This window comes from Arabidopsis lyrata (assembly GCF_000004255.2).
Source record: "Arabidopsis lyrata subsp. lyrata unplaced genomic scaffold ARALYscaffold_1, whole genome shotgun sequence".
NCBI lineage: Eukaryota > Viridiplantae > Streptophyta > Magnoliopsida > Brassicales > Brassicaceae > Arabidopsis > Arabidopsis lyrata.
Window position 1 is genome coordinate 261,427 of NW_003302555.1, and position 17,817 is coordinate 279,243.

Sequence of the window (17,817 nt, forward strand, 5' to 3'; positions counted from 1 at the left end):
AGATTTAAAAAGGGACATTTTTGAAAATGGATATCTAAAAGGGGCATTTTTGAAAAAGGGCACACCAAAAGGGGCATTTTTAACAATTTTCCCCATATAAATCTGTCGAACTCTACTAAATCCAATCACATGTTATTATTAGTACTAGGAGACGAAAAAATGTGTACTAGGATATCCTCAAAATGTATCTACTCTCAAGGCTCCATATTTATTTTGCAACCCAAACAGATATGACAAAAAATATCAATCTGAGTAAAAAAATTCACCAGCTGTATCGACAAATCCTCGCTACCTCTTGTCTCATCTTCCTCTGGCCACACACTAGAAGCTCTGTTTCACACAATAAACAGAGTTAGAACTCAACATATACTCTTTAGTAGTATAGTCTGATACGTATATGAAAATGTTATGATCTTAAACTGACTTTTTTTGGTATCAACCTTAAATAGACTTAGTGACTTACTGTTAAGGTCAGGCCTCTCTGCGTAATGAATGTCGGTGGACTGTGATAGCAATTGCTGCGGCGACATTTTTGCATTCTATTGACCGGAAAATGAAACGTTTAAGAAGAGAGATTAAGCTCTCGATTAATGAGGCACGCGATTTGAAAAGGAGAGGACCACTTTGATGATATTCCATTATTAAAGCAAGAGAGTCCGTGACAATTTGCGGCGTGATCCATCGTAGTGCATGTGTTGTTTTTGACTTATTGCTTCACATTTTAATATTAGTACTAGTCCCACACATTTTGCAACCCCTACATCTATGATACGACATGAATCTGAATTTAAAATTCACCAGCTAAAACTAATAGAATCAAAGTGAAGATTCTCAGCCAAACCTAACGAACAAATATTCGTTACCTCTTGTCTCATCTTCGTCGGACCACACACAAGAACTCCCACGCTCGAACCCGGTACACCAACTAGAAGCTCTGCTTTCACACAGTGAACAGAGTTAAGAACTCTGAAAACCATCATATATACTCTATATAGTAGCATAATCTGATATATATGAAAAATGTTATAATCTTAAATAGACTTACTGTTAAGATTAGGCCTCTCTCCGTAGTAAATGTCGGTGGATTGCGATAACAATTGCTGCGGTGAGCTCTCGATAATCAACGGAGACCAATTGTCGACATATTGGTCACTTTTCGCGTAATACCTTTTTTTGTTCCACAACATAGCAGCCGTAGAAGTAGTCACCACGCTAATGGAGATCGATATAAGGTAAATGAGCGATTTATAAGCCCAAGTGTACTTTTCCGAGTTTTGATCGATTGGGTAGATGTGATATCTCGTTATGATTGCGATGATGACAATAAAGATCATGAAGGAAGAAGAGAGGATGGTTGCAAGACAGAGCCAAGAGTTGGGCCCGAGGATTGGTGAGATGGGTTGGTCTGAGACGTTTGGTTTGAAATATAGGGTTTTGATGATATTCCTATTGTGAGTTGATTCTTTTACTGGGTTTTTCTCCTCTCGGGTAACGAAGGCTTTGATCTGGATATCTACAAACGAGGAGATGTCGGTGGTGAGACCGGAAGTTGGTAGGATTAGGTCAAGCATGGAGAGGTCGGAAGAGTTTTTAAAGGCGCAGATTAGGGTCATTTTAGGGATTTTAGATTTGTGCGTTGAACTCATGTAGTATAGGTCGCGGATTATGGAGATAAACGGTGTAATCCCACTGCCTCCACTCACCATCACCAGAGAGTCATGTCTGCTCTTAAAGAAAAACAGAGCATCAATGTTACTTGTGTTGGAAGAAACTGAATGTTGAACTTCTCTGTTTGTGATTTAAGTGAATTACCGTAGGAAATCAGTGGAACTAGGGCCGTAGGGTCCCTCGACGGAAACAGCGAGGCGATTGATTTGATCAGAGGAAGATGAAGAAAGCATATCGTAAAGCTTACTGGACCATTTTCCTTGGCTCTTGATCATAACACTTAACGTCTCTGGTTCGAGTTTGCTACTAGAAATTATCGTAAATGGATGCCACTGAAGCTTCGAAATACTCGGTATGTTCACGAACATAGTGCTTGTCGGGCTATACATCAACACTGTAATATCAATTTAGCATATGATTATTGAATCATGATCAATTGAAGAAGTGAAAAACAGAGGGGACATAATTAAACTTACTAGGGTTTTTGGAGAAATTGAGCTCAACGGTGTCACAAGGAAGAACACGAGCAGAGACTAGCTTGACATTGTTGCGTGACTGAAGAGACCTCAAGAAACGATCAACGAGGAAGATGTAGAAACCGGGAAAAGAAATCAACGCATGAGAGATGCCGACGTGGAAGACGAAGAAGAGCATGAAGACGATGTAGAGATAATGAGTATAAAAGAAGACTTCGAAGAATCTCCTCCTTATCTTCGGATATGTGGTGACCCACATCATAAGTCCGGCCACCAGAGCTATCTCTCCGGCTAAATTCGAGACACCGGTCCTATCCCACTCCAACATCTATTTACTCCAACGATTAAGTGCATTGAATGTAACATTATAGAACAATATCGACGAATAATGTAAAAAAGATTAACCTGGGAGACTAATTGATTCTTGGATATCCAATAGATAAAGTAACAGAGACCGTGGCTGGTGAATAAGATCATGACCAAGTGTCCCAGCCATATATGGTACTTGATGCTCGACTCCGACGTAAGCCCCACTGCAGCCAGCAACGACGAGCCACGAGCCACTGGATAGAACAAGAACGCCAAGCATATGTTCCCTACTATACCTAGCCGTACTGCTATTAAATCCAACCTCGCTTGCCATCTTTTTCAGGTTTGCCATAAAACAAACACATATAGGCCAAAAAAATTTTGTCATATAGTTTAACTAATTGTACATGTCAATGTCATTTTGCGAAAGTTGTTTATAAAACGGCCAAATTGTTAAAGATATGATACGAGTGATTGAGAAAATTATGGGTCAATCAATTAAAAAAATTTTAAGAAAAAATTAATTTATCAGAGTTTCCCAATACTTTTCAACTAATTTTATAAGGCCACTTCTAATTTTAAGACGCATCATTATATTAGTGAAAATAGAAAAGTTCATTTATACTGTACTCTTATTTTCATCAGATATCTCACAATATTAACAGAAAAAAATTCCCTGCAAATCCTAAGATTGATCACTAAATATGAATAATTTATATTATATATATATACAAAATAATTATGTTCATGCACAAAAATCATTCTACTAAATTAAACTTACAGGCTATTTCTGTCAGTTGCTGCTGATTCAGAAGTGATGGTGACAAACGTCCTGTAAATGTAATTGGTTAAGCTCCAAAGAAGAAGAGCCATGAACATCGTCAAGAACATAACCTCAGTCACTGTCACTATTCCTAATGGTCCCGTCACTAACATTGGTCTTCTCAATGCAGCAAACTTGGCTCTCTTCTTCTCCACTCCGCTTCAAATTTTACAATAAAATTAAAAAAATAGAAAGAATCTAATATTAACAACAAAAAATCAAAAGCTGTTAACTAAAGACTGACAGTTTAGTTACCTGTTAAATTGATTAACAGTTGTTTGTTTCATCAAGTGAAGGTAGATACATCCCAGAAAAGCCAGTAGAATCATCGGGAACATGTAAACCAAAAGGTTCACTCCTAATAAAAATTAACCATTATATGTAATTGATATTCGTTTAAATAAATTTTAGATCTGTATCGAGTGAATTACCTTGTTTCCCATAGTACATCGATTTGCCGAGCTTGGCACGCATGGGGGTTAACCAGATTTCCTTGTATGTAGAAGTTGGCATCATAATCCAGATCACTATAGTCCCCATCAAAATCACCATTGTTACGAACTTAATCACCTTCTCAGTCACTTCCTTATTCATTTCTCCTAATCCCATGGTACAAGAGATGAAACTCCAAGAAATGAGAAGAAAAAACAAAGTGAAATGGAGTTTGCAATAAATTTTACAAAACCCACATATATATATATATATATGCTAATGTTTTCCAGCATATATATATATAGAAATATTTTTCCAGCATATGTATATATATGCCAATTACATCAATATAATTAGTAGTTTTATGATAAATGCAGAAAAGATCCAATAATTAAATATGTTGAGATGTTAAAGATATAGAGAGTAGATTCTTTTATCTACTACTCTTATATAAGAGAAATAATATGTAAGTCATTTTCTATGGATTATATTATTATTTTAAAATAATAATAAAATTTATAAGAAACATATGTTCTGGTGAATACTGAATATAGAAAAAAATTCAATAACAAATTAATTGTTATTATTTAAAAGTGATAATATTATCTAGAGAAATTATATTTAAGTCTTTTTATAATTAATTTCTGATTTACGGTTTCATTTTATTGCTGACTTAAAAATAGACTTGACTCGTGGAAGAGTCTAAGTAACGACTGTAACGTGTGTAATTTTCCTCATTTCACATTGAGAACGAAATTCTATAATTATGGGCTTGTAATTAAGAAAATAACGGAAAGCAGAATCATTGAGTTTCACGTTACAAGTCCTCTGGAGTGTGTCTTTGGTACGCCGATGTGTGTAGACCTATTTGTACACGAATCTTCACGTGTCAAACAAACTCTTGATCACATAATTAGGTTATCCAAACAATAAACGTATATATTTTACATATAAGATATTTCTGTTCTCTTTTTTTTTTTTTTTTTTGTCAACAATTTTATTCCTTGTAGTGAGTTTTGAATAATCAATTATACGGAAAACCACACTTAAATTTATGAATTTTACATTAAATTTCTTTAGAAACATTTGAAGTCAGTTTTGTATTTTTGTTTCACATGACATAAGCCATGAGTTTTCAACCATGATCTTTTTGTTAGTTACACACTAAATTCTAGCAGTCACATAACAATAATAACACAAATATTAAATAAGTTGATGTATATATGTCAATTAGGTATGTGAGGAGTCTGTTATTTTACTTCCTTTTACTTTAATCGAGTTATTAGTGATATGTCAATTGAAACGGTTTATTTTTTTAATGTTCACGTAACTTCTTCTTCTTCTTTTAACCACTAATTAGGTAATTTGTGCTATCTGCAAGATACCATTGACACATGAGTTATGATAGATCCAAGTATTAATATCTCTAATATAATGTATAACCCAATTAGTTTCGAGAAAACTGATTTGTTTTTTTTTTTTTAAGTTTAACAAAAAATAGAGATACAATCATATCTTATATATGACCCAACATGAGTTTATTATATTTCAACATTTACAATTTACAAAAGCTTTATGCATCCTGTTACAACCAAATGGATATTACTGAACTTTGGAACGAAAGGGGGAGGGATTTTTCACACTAAATATTCCTAGAAGAGAAAAACAAAAAAAAAACCCCCGGAAAAGTCAATGTAACAAGCACACAAAGATAGGTCAAATCACAGGCCCACCTTATTAACTTGCAACTCAAGCAAATCCCATAACACATAGTAAAAACAGAGTTGTATACGCAATCACCAGCTGAAACTGATAGATTCAAAATGAAGATTCTCAGCCAAACCAGAGGAACATATTTCCGCAACCTTTTGTCTCATCTTCTTCGGACCACACACAAGAACTCCCACACTCGAACCTTCCATATCAAGTAGAAGTTCTGCTCATATAAACCAACAAAGAACATAATTAGAATAAACAATTACTTGTATGTATAATATAGAGATAGAGAAATTGAAAGAAGGTCATGTATATATTACTCTTGAGATTAGGTCTTTCTCCGAAATGCAGGTTGGTGCGTTGCACGAGCGATTCTTGTGGCGTACTTTCGATTTCTCTCAAGGAATTGTAACCCCATGAGGTAGGAGAAGATGTTGGAGATGGACGGTCGACGTTCTGGACCTGTTTACTTTCAACGTTACTGTACTTCTTCTTGTTCCACAACATAGCCGCACTAGAAGTCGCCATGATACTCACGGAGATGACTAAGATATATATGATGGTCTTTGAAGTCAATGAATAGATCTTGTTGGTGTTGTGGTCGATCGGGTAAATGTAATATCTACTGATGATACCAATAATTATCATGAAGATCAAGAACGAAGATGCGAGAATTGCACCGAGCCAAAGCCATGAGTTTGGTCCGAGGATTGATGAGATGGATTGGTCTGAAAGACTTGGTTTGAACCAGAGAGTTTTGATTTTCCCAGCTGTTGCTTCGACTCCAGCTTCTTTCTCTCGGGTTATGAAAGCTTCGATTTTGATGTTTATGTTGGAGGATAGTTCAGTCTCAAGACCGGATAACGGCAAGACAAGATCGAGCATGGAAATTTCTGAAGTCTTCTTAAACGCACAAATCAGAGTAATTTTGGGGATTTTGCATGTTTCTTTTTGGCTTGTGGCGATCAAATCACGAATAACAGAGATAAACGGAGTTATCCCGCTTCCTCCGCACACCATAACCAAAGCTTCATGCCTAGAATGCCCAAAAAAACGAATGAAATCAATGTTTCTTGAAATGCAAGTCAATCAAGTTTCCGGGACTCTAACAAATCTGTATATCAAGTTATTAGATAGGTGCTTGAGAAAGTGTATATAAATCACCTTAAGAAATCGGTGGAAGCAGGGCCGTAAGGACCTTCTACAGAAACAGCAAGTCGGTCGATCTGATCAGAAGAAGAAAGTCTGTGGTGAAGCTTAGTTGACCATTTGCCTTCTTTCTTGATGACAACACTTAGCTTCTCTGGTTCGAGTTTGCTACTCGACGTTATCGTAAATGGATGCCATTGCAGCTTTGAAATGCTCGGTATGTTCACAAACATTATGCTCGTCGGGCTATAAACCAACTCTATAAAACAAACAAAAAATAATTTAGAATTGGATCATCCAATAAGGGTGAACTTATCATATACTTAGTGAATTGGACAAAAGTTGCTCACTAGAGTTTTTGGAGAAAGTGAGCTCCATAGTGTCGGAAGGAAGAACCCGAGCAGAGAGCAAGCGAACATTTTCACGTGACTGAAGAAACCTAAGGAAACGATCGACTAAGAAAATGTAGAATCCTGGGAGAGCGATGAAGGAGAAAGTTATGCCAACGTGGAGGACGAAGAAGAGCATGAAGACGATGTAGAGATAGTGAGTGTAAAAGAAGACTTCGAAGAATCTCCTCCTTATCTTCGGATATGTGGTGGCCCACATCATAAGTCCGGCCACCAGAGCTATTTCTCCGGCCAAATTCGAGACATCTTTCGTATCCCACATGATCATCTGCGATTAAATATTAATTCATTGCACGTCAGATTATATTTACTCTACCAAGTTTAAATTTCGATTCTTGTAGTCCTAGTGTGAAATGAAATGCAGTATTTCGAAGCTATCACATTAATTAATTTACCGGAGTACGAGTCGTATATTTTGGAGTATACGAATTTCTAAAGAGAAAAAGAACATTTATCCAAATAATTACCACCTTAAAATGCGTGATGCAATTAATTTCGGATCAACAAATTGAATTGCGTTATCTACACATTTATGCCACGTGAAGACCCAAAATATTAGATTTGACCGTCCGTATGGAAGCTGCTCCATTCAGAGTGACTACTTTAGAGTCGTTGACTTTTTGATGGGACCCAATAGTGGACTATTTTAGGCCACAATCGAATCTATGGGTAAATTTGAAAATTTCTTATCTATCTATATATGAACCGTACCGCTTTAATTAAATCTTCAAGAAAACAAAAAAATATATATACCTGGGAGATTTCATGCATAGAGGCCCAGTATATGATGTAGCAAAGACCATGAACCGTGAAAAGGGCCATGACCATGTGGCCGAGCCAAATATGGTATTTGATGCTTGACTCCGAGGTTAATCCCATTGCCGGTAGTAACGATGACCCACGAGCCACCGGTAAGAACAAGAACGCTAGACATATGTTTCCGATCAGTCCTAACCTTAGCGCCGCTGATTCCAGCTTCGCTTGCCACCTTAATTCATATGTGAGAACCAATTAACTATGATAAGGACTTTACAAAGATTTTTTTATTTATTTATATAATAATAATTTGTGATAGATTTAAAAAATAAATGAAGCACATAATGTACTGTTGATGGACTGATTAATCTTGGGGTATATGTTCACATAATAAGTAGAAACTGATCCATAATTTCGACTGACAAAGCGAAATTATTGGACTAATTATATATATATTTTAGATGGCGAAAGAAGAGAAAGAAAAACTTACAAAGATTCGTCATGTGCAGCAGCTGATTTAGGAGTGATAGTGGCGAAGCTATTGCGCAAATAAGTGATAAAGCACCAAAGAAGAAGAGCCACAAACATCGCCAAGAAGGTGATCTCAGTCACTGAGACTATTCCTAATGGTCCCTTCACTAACATTGGCTTTCTTAGTTTACTCCACACTCCTCCCTTCGTCTCCCTTTTTCCGAATTAAGAGAAACAAGTTATAATCAAAGAAAGTGATGCAATTTATATACCTAAGTTAACTGATTAATTTGTACCTATCGATATGGTCTGACGACTTTCGGTTCTTGAAGTGAAGATATACACATCCCAAACAAGCTACGACCATCATTGGGAACATATACATGAAAAGCGTCGTCCCTGCCGTGCAAACCAAGAAAAATGAATTTTAGAATTTCATTTTTAATCAAATTGCGTTAAAAATAACCGGCTGATGAAACAAAGATGCGTTAAAAATTGGAAATTGTTGCGTCTACATGATTTATGATTATGTTAAATAATTGGAAATTATTGATCATTCAGTTACCTGTGGCACCAAAATAAGTTGATGTTCCAAACTTGATACGCATATGTGGCAACCACTTGGTTCGGTAGGTTAGTGTTGGCATCATGATCCAAAGCATGATAGTTCCAAGGAAAATCACCATCATGAAGAACTTAGTCACTCCCTTAATCATATCCTTAAACTCTTCTCCTGCAGATGGGTTCGAACCACTACCGTTATTGCTTTTGGTGATCTCCATATCTCTCTCTTCTCAGATTCTTTCTCGCTCTCTCTGTCTTCTCTCAGATTTTCTCTCCCTCTCTCGCTCGCTAAAGATCTTAAGAGATACGATCGCTTTAGTGAGAAGGATCGAGCTAGCTTAGCTTGTTTTGAGAGAAGTAGTGGTAGAGAAAGTGTTATATAAAGAGAGAATTTTGAGTGGGAAATGGATGAAGTAAGCTAGTTGCATGCTCCATGCATGTGACTCTTCCCCCATGGATCTTGTTTTTTGTTTTCTTTCAATTATTTTACATCTATTTGTTGTTTTTTGGCGAGATGACGTAAAAAAAACAGGCAATAAAAGAATATATGATATGATTAGAAAAATTCGTTTATCGATATTTGAATATACTGTATGTACAAATCACGTTAAATTTGAATAAAAATTATGAATTTATGGTAACAATATTTTGGAACCCAAATAAAAAACTTTTTTTTTGGTTAGATTCGAACTAGTTTCAAATTTGTATTGAACATGCGTTAGTTACCCCGCGCATAAAAAAAGACATGCATGATCGAACCCAACCTAACTTAAATCTTTTGCGTTTAGAAAATCACTCATAAGTCGTAAGATGTCAACTAGCTAGTTAATTCTGGTAATGATAATTACTTTTTTTCTTTTTATATATCACCAAATATTATATATGCCTGATCTTTCTGTGTCTACTCTTAATGTCAAACAATTTAGTATTCAGCGATGGGGATATGTTTCCGATCGATTTCTGTTTTTTAACTCTGAAAAAGTAGGAATTTGAAGTTTATAGCATGTAGGATTATTAAAATACATTTTGACTTGAGAAAGAGGCCAAGGACCATGCTACCTTATATCGCTCATAGCTTGTACTTGTTAATTAACTATTCTGTTTGGTATTAATCGGATAAAACATGTCCAAATACATTCTAAACATAATATTTAACTTTAAGAGGTTATTGGTTGTGTACTTTATAATCTATGTAGAATTAAAAAAACACTTTAATATCGAATTTATTGATTTTAAATCAACATATAGATTTTACCTAATATATAAAAAATTTGTCTAAAATAATTAATTTACTTTCACATTTATGCTTTTGTATTTTTAATTTGAAAACTGTTTGAAATTTGTTAAAACTTAAATCAAATACATAAATGAAAATTTAGGTACAAGAGTCATACAATAAAATATACTATTCATATTAATGACGCAATAATGATTAAAAGGTAGCATAAAAGTTGCTCTAGAACTAAGAAAAAGCGACGACGGACTAAAGAAAGATATGAGACCTCCCAAATTGGATGGTTGTAAGGAATCAGGTTCGTGTTCGGTTTTGGTAGGTTCGACGGTTCGTGACCGTACGTACGTGTGTAAAAGACACGTGTCATATGAGTGTCACTGTCTCCTCCGTCCACGAATCTCACGCGTGTCAACAAAATATGTCAATTTTAAAGCCAACGAGGAAAAGATGAAAATCAGGCCCATTCCCATTCCTCTTCTTTTCTTCCTCATCATCATTACATTCATCACACTTATTATGTTTTGACTTTCTTTTTATAATTATAATTTTTGTTTTATTCGAACAATTCATATACTACTAACTTTCAGCATCGAATATGATTTATATCTTAAAAGCTTTTACATTTGTCGACAAACATTAAAAAAAAAAGCTTTTACATTTTCGAATTAACTAATGTTTATTAGAAATTCACTTCGATTATCCCACTCGGTCGACTCAAATACAAACACAAAGATATCAATTGCCGAGAGAGCCACCCAACTAAAACAAAGACCATTGACGTAAAAACCAAACTATAGTGGCTTAGAAAATCTAATGAATTCATACATATCGACAAACTCCAGATATCACCAAAGATATACATACACCATCAACCTCTCTATATAGTAAGTAGTATATAACAGTAACATCAACACTCTTTTGCAACATATATAATCAGAGAGTATTGATGATCGTTACCCGAGAATAAGTTATTTAGCTTTAACCTCTGAAAGGTTCACGGCATTCTCGTTCCAAATCCTTCCACGGATTTCGGATTGTTATTATCTTCTGGTACATTATCCGACAACCTCAACCAGCCGAATCCGTCCTTTGCTTTCCTCCTTTGAGTTACAATGTAAACACTCATCAAGATACACATGAAAGCCACCATTGACATAAACAAGCTAAGGTTTCTTCTGTTGGGACAATGACTAAGTATCATTTCCGTGGAAACAGACCCATCAAGACTTCCCAATGTGTTATTCATCTTCATGATCTCGACTCCGTTCAAGATCGCATCAACAACGTGTTCAATACTCTTATTTGATGGTCCAACACTTAAGCTTATCAAACCCGAAGAAGAGTTCTCACCATCTACGACAAAATCTATGTAATACGGGGAAGCCAAGACGTAATTTGTGGCATCTGACATATCCAAATCTTGATACGCCAAATTCCCGTTGATGTAGATGTTGAAGTATAGCATACCAAGAGACATACTAGCTATATCGCAGAAATGCAATCGGATTAGATATTTATAACCACTGCTCACTGGAAACTCCCATGTCATATTAACCTGAGAAACCGAGCCATTGTTGCTCTTCACCACGCGGGCAGTGTTATAGAGGTTATCAGGGCCAACTTCACGACTTGCCCCTCCAAGCCTATACTTAATCCTACCAGAGAAGTAAACTTTCTCAGAACCATCACTGACTTTGAGGAATCTCTCATCAGGAACCCAAGTTCTCCACCATGTGTCGTTAAAAGGAGTAACTTTTCTTCCACCAACATTGATTCTGTAAACAACTTCCATTGCTTGTTTAACTAAACCATTGAGTTTCTCAGTTGCTCCATCATTGGATACAGAGGTCACTACGTCTGCAATCAAATCCTTAGGTGCAGAGATAACTTCAATAGCATTAACGAACGCTAATTTCGAATCTTTACTAGGAACAAACCTAATAACGACTTTTCCAACATCGACCCAAATCAAGAATTCTCTAACCCTAGGACCAAAAGCGCCACTAAAATTCCTAAGCACCACATATCCATTTACCGTGACGTGAAATTCAGCATCACTGAAATCGATTTTGGAGGAATTGAAGCGATGGAAATGAATACGTACCATCTGAATCCCATTCTCGACGACGTTGAATTCGTATTTCGCCTGTCGCGTGAAAATTCTCGCGGTCTTGTAGATCTGAGCTAGGTTCGGAGCTGGAATTTCCGATTGAAGAGTGATTGAACCTACCGATGAGAAAAGCTTTCCATTAGAAGAAGCTGAAACATCGCCGATGAAGCGGCGATTGTCGACGGTGGAGTCAACAACTGAGCCACAATCGATGAGGTACTCGTCGGCCGGAGAGAATGAAATAGCGACGGAGACGAAGAACAAAGTAGAGAAAAGGAGAACGAAGAGACGGAACTCACAGAGAATCGCCATTATCGCAAATGGATTTCGAGCAGACGAATCAAATGGGCCAAGCCCACTAACCCATTGCATTTCAACTAAATACCCATTAATAAAAAGTCTAGGTCAATAAAGATTAAAATTAAAAAATCATATAAAAGCTCGAAAGTTCAAAAATATTATTCTATAACTAACCTGTGTGAAGTGAAACTCTTGGTAACAATAAAAACGTAAAAGAATAGATAAGAATTCTATTTCACAGGGAATTCAACAAATTCATCATCTTTACAAGTTCCTACATCGATTACCATCGTCCCATTCTTCTTCATAGGCAATACTCTACAACAATCTCTTCTCGGAGCCTGAAATTATCACCACAAAAAAAATGAATCAATTTCACCAATAAACCAATAGAGAAACAAAACTTAAAAAAATTGATATATAGTTTACTAACCCTATGTTTATTCCATCTATCCGGGTCGGGTTTCTTATAAACAATGACCCGTTCAATTTCCGAAGGATCCGACATATCCCAGTCACATTCAGGCTCCCACATGTCATACCTCACGTACTCACTAGCAGTTCTATGCAATGCCAAGTCAGGAAGCGCGTTGGATAGGTAATACACTCGCGGACGCTGACACGCGCTCTTGGCGACTGGACGCGTGTTAAAAGCGTAGCTTCTCTCGTCAGCTTGTTTGTACCAGTCGATGAACGTGCGCGTGGGGATCACCATCTCTTTAGCTGACAACACGCCACGTGTGATCTGAACTGTGTAACCCCACGAGACAGACACGGTCCATCGGTGGTCCACGTCGTAGCAGATTGACTGCTGCGCGAGGCTCGCTGAGTCCAGCTTTGCGGAGACCATGAAACGTCTCATGGCGTTGACTCGGCCCATATTTGGGAATACTGGATCCACTAAGTCTAAATGATGGATCGAGACTAGCGGAGCCAATGGATGGGCCGAGAGCAGGCCTAGAAGTTTCCCATATAAATCAATCTGTTACAAGTTACAACACAACAAAATCAAAACAACAATGTGAAAAGAATTATCGAGAATGATATATTCTAATAAGCGATAGGTATAAGATCGAGAAAATAGTGGGGGACAGAGATTCCAAAAATTGATATATCTGATATGATTTAAGTTAAGATTTCGGTTGGGATGTTCCTGATCTATCATAGGAATAACAAAAAAAAAAAAATGTGAAAAGAAACTAGAATAAATAAATTTTAAATGAATAATGTGAATGCACGGAGGAATGTAAGTGTAACACGTACAAAAACTACTAACGACATACTAATTTGACTTGAGAGTTAAATAGGCTTTAGTGCTCCCAAGGACTTATGTAAGCCTAAGATCTATATTAGTGCCGAGATTATCGCCATACAAAATATACATTTTACTAAGATTATATAAATGTTTTTAATTTTATGTTGATGTGATATATATACATAAAAGTCTTAACAGAAACTTAAAAAAAAAAAATATCAGAATGCAGTCATGCACTAACAAAGTAAAAGATTGTAACAGCTTTTGCATTTGATATCTACTAAAAGATATGAGTGTTAATGAAAAAAAGTTAGAAGTTTAATTATAGACTTTGCCTAATATAATAAATGCATTTTTAAGTTATTCTGTTTCCTAAACAAAACCTACCTAATAAGATCTTGACCCTTAAAGCATAAAAATAAAAACAGTCTATGAAAAGGTAAAAAAATGGAAATCAAATAAATTTTCACCAAAAAAAAGGACAATGTATGAAAAATCTTCAAATGGAAATTTAATTTAATTTTAAGGAAAATAAAAATAGAGGACTAACCTGATGGAAGCCAACTTCTTTAGTCAAAGGAACACCGAGTTCCGACATACAAGCATGAATCCGATCATCGGAGCCGTACAATTCCGCATATCTCTGAATACAACGATCTTGCATCTTCTCCAATGCTTTAGCCAACGGATAGCTAATCGCGAACCCTCCTCCTCCATAAGCCATCCCATAAGAGAACTTCAGATTCTGAATATGACTCTCCGACGAGCTTCCGATGTAATAAAACTGATTATGATCGTACTTTCTCAAAACCTTAACAAGATTCTCCGGGAAAAACACAGTGTCGTCGTCTCCCATCACAATCCACCTCACGTTTTTCTCAGACTCTGTTCCGTTCAAGAGCCTCACTGTCTCCGAGACGATTCTCGTGATTCTTATCGCCGATCGGAGTCCCTTCGGGTATCGATACTTAAACCTCGACGTGTCGGAGGAGATTCTGAGCGGAGGTAATGTGTTCGAAACGTTGTCGTTTTGGTCAATGTGTTGGTCCAACCAAACGACGCCGTTCATTTCACCGTTTGGTTTCCACCAGAGCTTCACGTAGTCTCTTCGGTGTTTCCAGAATTTCGCAGAGGCGGCGATTCCGAAAACGACGTGCTTGAGTTCGGTTTGTTCCGGTTCATGAACCGACCCGGATCCGGATCCGACGGGTGAAACAGAGAATTTGATCAGAGATCGAGGTTCAGAAGAAGAGGAGATGAAATTTAAAGGGTAGAAAACGAATTGAAGAGAGAAAAGAATGGCGAGAATTAAGAAGATTAGCTTCGACATCAGCCAATAAAATGAATAATGTGAATTACATGAAATGTTTTTAGCTTTCAAGTATGAAGAAAGCTGCTTTTGATCTTTCTTATCGTCTCCCATGGCGGGAAATAACTATAACTCTCGGCGAATGAGGAAGACGACGACGAAGTAACCGAAACTACGCCGTTTTACTTGGGTTTTGGTTTTTCCTTTTTTTTTCTTGTCGTGGTGGTGAGTCACTGTGGGGAGGTTTCAGAGAAGAAATTAAAAGCTCTTAAAGGAGATGGAGCAGATGAAACGATTATTTATTTTAAGTTATTATCATTATTTTAGTCTTTATCCTATGGAAAGGAAATATTTAGTCGTTATTCGTGTCAACTATTAATTTTAATTTTCTTATTTAGTTATTTACAAACAAAGAAATGGCATGAAAATATTTGACTGTATCTATTAGCACCGGTCAAATCTACCATATGCGAATGATCAATGCTTATTTTTGGTAATTACTTGATATTTTTAGTTATTTTTGATTATAATTTATTTGATTTTGTATCGATATATATTTCACTTTTCATAATAAACTTAGGTAAGGTATATTCAACTGTTCACGAGTAAATTTTAAAAAGAAAAAGATAGAATATCTAGGTGATACCCATAACCTACTCTCTTGTTTTAGCCATACCATAACCTACTACAAAAAACAGAACCAAAACAGAAAAAACAGAGTAACAGGATAGTTCAAATGTTGAAGAAAACAAAGAATTGGAAATTTGGAAACATATGCGGTCATTACAACTGATGAAGTAAAAAAAGTCGTCTATTTTAAAATTTAGAAGTTTAGGGTTAAAAGATTAACACATGTTGAGTTTGGTGGTGAGCTAGATTTAATGCTATAATAATTTATAGGTACAGCTACAAGTGATATTCCAGCTTTTTGGTTTGGTTTGTTTTGTTTATTTGGTTTGTGAAATTTTTGGAAAATCAAATGAAATTGTAACTGAAACAAAACTAATATTTAAATAAAATTATTTCGATTTGGTTGAATCTACTTCAACCTGGATTTGGATTATTTGGTTCAAGGATCTATGTAAGAGATTAAGTTTCCGTAATTAATTTTTGCATAATTCGATTTAGTTTGGTTAAAAACTGGGTTTACACCTACATCTGTGAGTAAATCTAGGTGAGATCTTGCATCAGTAGTATGGTGAGCTTTTATTTTTATTGTTTATATTTTTCTATTTAAATAAAATTAAAAGTTTTGTTAATTCTTCCTTAACAAAATTTCCTAGCTAGTTTTGGTTTACCGGTTTTAAGATTTGGTAAGCGACTCCATATCTTTAATAATCGATAATCATAGGAATGAAGGAAGTAGTGTTTACTTTAGGAATACACTTTCCTGAGTTTCTTCTTCTCATTATTAAGCCTACAAAGAAAACACTTGTTGTGTCCCCATTTTGACTTTTTTGGTTTCTCCTTTAATGCCTTTATATCTTCGATTTTTACCGATGAAATTCCTTAAATTAACCAAAAACTGAAAACCAAAGTGGGACATGGCAGCGGAATATTAAGTAAGAAAGATGTCATTGAATAGTATGTGAAAGTCAAAATAGTTACGCTGACTTTAGTTACCATGCGACTCGTAAATAAATGACATCATTATATATATGACTTCATATACATATCATATTTTTAATATTTGTGTATATATTTGCCTTTTTTAATGTTGTAGAAAAGGCTGTTACATTATTTAAACTAGATTTGTCATCGGCTTTAAAATGTTTCGATGTGGGACAAAAAAACTTTCTTATTAAACGTTCACTTTGTCCTCACATCCATACATTACAAGTTTCAAATTAACCGAATTGGGCCAAGTTACTTGGACCGGACCCATGAAAATAAAAGGAAACTGATAAGTCGGCGTTATACTGTGCACATCCCACATCGTTTAGTTGGAACTTGTCCCTTGAAACTTGTCCTATAAATTAATGCACCTGCTTCTTTAGTAAGATATCAACTGGACTTTAAAGTCACGGCCCATTTTTTTATAAAAGGCCTCTGGGATTTAAATGAATTCCAACGTAAGTCGGCCGATTCGGCCGCCCACTTAATGGGTTAGGCCCTAGTTTTTTTTTCTCACAGGTTTTTTCGAGTCTTTTTGTAAAAATTGTTTTCAACGTTTTGTTTTTTTTTTTTCTTTGATAAGTGTTAAATTTTTTAATTTTGTGTAAACTAATTGGATACAACATCCAAACCCCTAAGAGGTGTTTTAGGTTCAATATGGTTTACACATTATTAAATTTTTAACACTTGTATTTTTTTAAAAATGTTTTGTTTTTTTTTTCTTTTTTTTTGATAAGTGTTAAATTTTTTAATTTTGTGTAAACTAATTGGATACAACATCCAAACCCCTAAGAGGTGTTCTAGGTTCAATATGGTTTACACATTATTAAATTTTTAACACTTGTATTTTTTTAAAAATGTTTTGTTTTTTTTTTTCTTTTTTTTTGATAAGTGTTAAATTTTTTAATTTTGTGTAAACTAATTGGATACAACATCCAAACCCCTAAGAGGTGTTCTAGGTTCAATATGGTTTACACATTATTAAATTTTTAACACTTGTATTTTTTTAAAAATGTTTTGTTTTTTTTTTTCTTTTTTTTTGATAAGTGTTAAATTTTTTAATTTTGTGTAAACTAATTGGATACAACATCCAAACCCCTAAGAGGTGTTCTAGGTTCAATATGGTTTACACATTATTAAAATTTTAACACTTGTATTTTTTTTAAAATGTTTTGTTTTTTTTTTCTTTTTTTTTTGAAAGTGTTAAATTTTTTAATTTTG

The 17,817-nt window shown here is 35.3% G+C and overlaps 4 protein-coding genes across 5 annotated transcripts; all 4 read right to left on the reverse strand.

Annotated features, from left to right (window-relative positions):
- Window positions 1-108: 108 nt before the first annotated feature.
- Window positions 109-3,968, reverse strand: LOC9328114 (probable ferric reduction oxidase 1). Of its 2 annotated transcripts, XM_021013927.1 has the most exons (10): window positions 3,708-3,968; window positions 3,532-3,634; window positions 3,235-3,435; window positions 2,550-2,787; window positions 2,145-2,472; window positions 1,813-2,062; window positions 1,046-1,722; window positions 864-934; window positions 464-539; window positions 109-330 (listed from the first exon to the last, which is right to left on the reverse strand). In XM_021013927.1, the coding sequence occupies exons 1-10, from the start codon at window positions 3,883-3,885 to the stop codon at window positions 263-265; spliced, it is 2,190 nt and encodes a 729-aa protein (XP_020869586.1). In that variant the 5' UTR covers window positions 3,886-3,968; the 3' UTR covers window positions 109-262. The 2 variants fall into 2 exon arrangements, with proteins under 2 accessions (XP_020869586.1, XP_002892052.1); XM_002892006.2 differs by lacking the exons at window positions 109-330; window positions 464-539 and having other exon boundaries at window positions 604-934; window positions 3,708-3,967.
- Window positions 3,969-5,224: 1,256 nt separating this feature from the next.
- On the reverse strand, window positions 5,225-9,136 carry LOC9328115 (ferric reduction oxidase 2). Its single transcript, XM_002892007.2, has 8 exons — window positions 8,776-9,136; window positions 8,507-8,609; window positions 8,230-8,424; window positions 7,737-7,971; window positions 6,924-7,251; window positions 6,589-6,832; window positions 5,745-6,460; window positions 5,225-5,644 (listed from the first exon to the last, which is right to left on the reverse strand). The coding sequence occupies exons 1-8, from the start codon at window positions 8,990-8,992 to the stop codon at window positions 5,505-5,507; spliced, it is 2,178 nt and encodes a 725-aa protein (XP_002892053.1). The 5' UTR covers window positions 8,993-9,136; the 3' UTR covers window positions 5,225-5,504.
- Window positions 9,137-10,665: 1,529 nt separating this feature from the next.
- Window positions 10,666-12,480, reverse strand: LOC9328116 (probable receptor-like protein kinase At5g24010). Its single transcript, XM_002892008.2, has one exon. The coding sequence runs from the start codon at window positions 12,428-12,430 to the stop codon at window positions 11,003-11,005; it is 1,428 nt and encodes a 475-aa protein (XP_002892054.1). The 5' UTR covers window positions 12,431-12,480; the 3' UTR covers window positions 10,666-11,002.
- Window positions 12,481-12,519: 39 nt separating this feature from the next.
- LOC9328117 lies at window positions 12,520-15,353 on the reverse strand. Its single transcript, XM_002892009.2, has 3 exons — window positions 14,224-15,353; window positions 12,852-13,400; window positions 12,520-12,759 (listed from the first exon to the last, which is right to left on the reverse strand). Exons 1-3 carry the CDS (start codon window positions 15,094-15,096, stop codon window positions 12,649-12,651), a joined length of 1,533 nt encoding a protein of 510 aa, XP_002892055.1. The 5' UTR covers window positions 15,097-15,353; the 3' UTR covers window positions 12,520-12,648.
- Window positions 15,354-17,817: the final 2,464 nt, after the last annotated feature.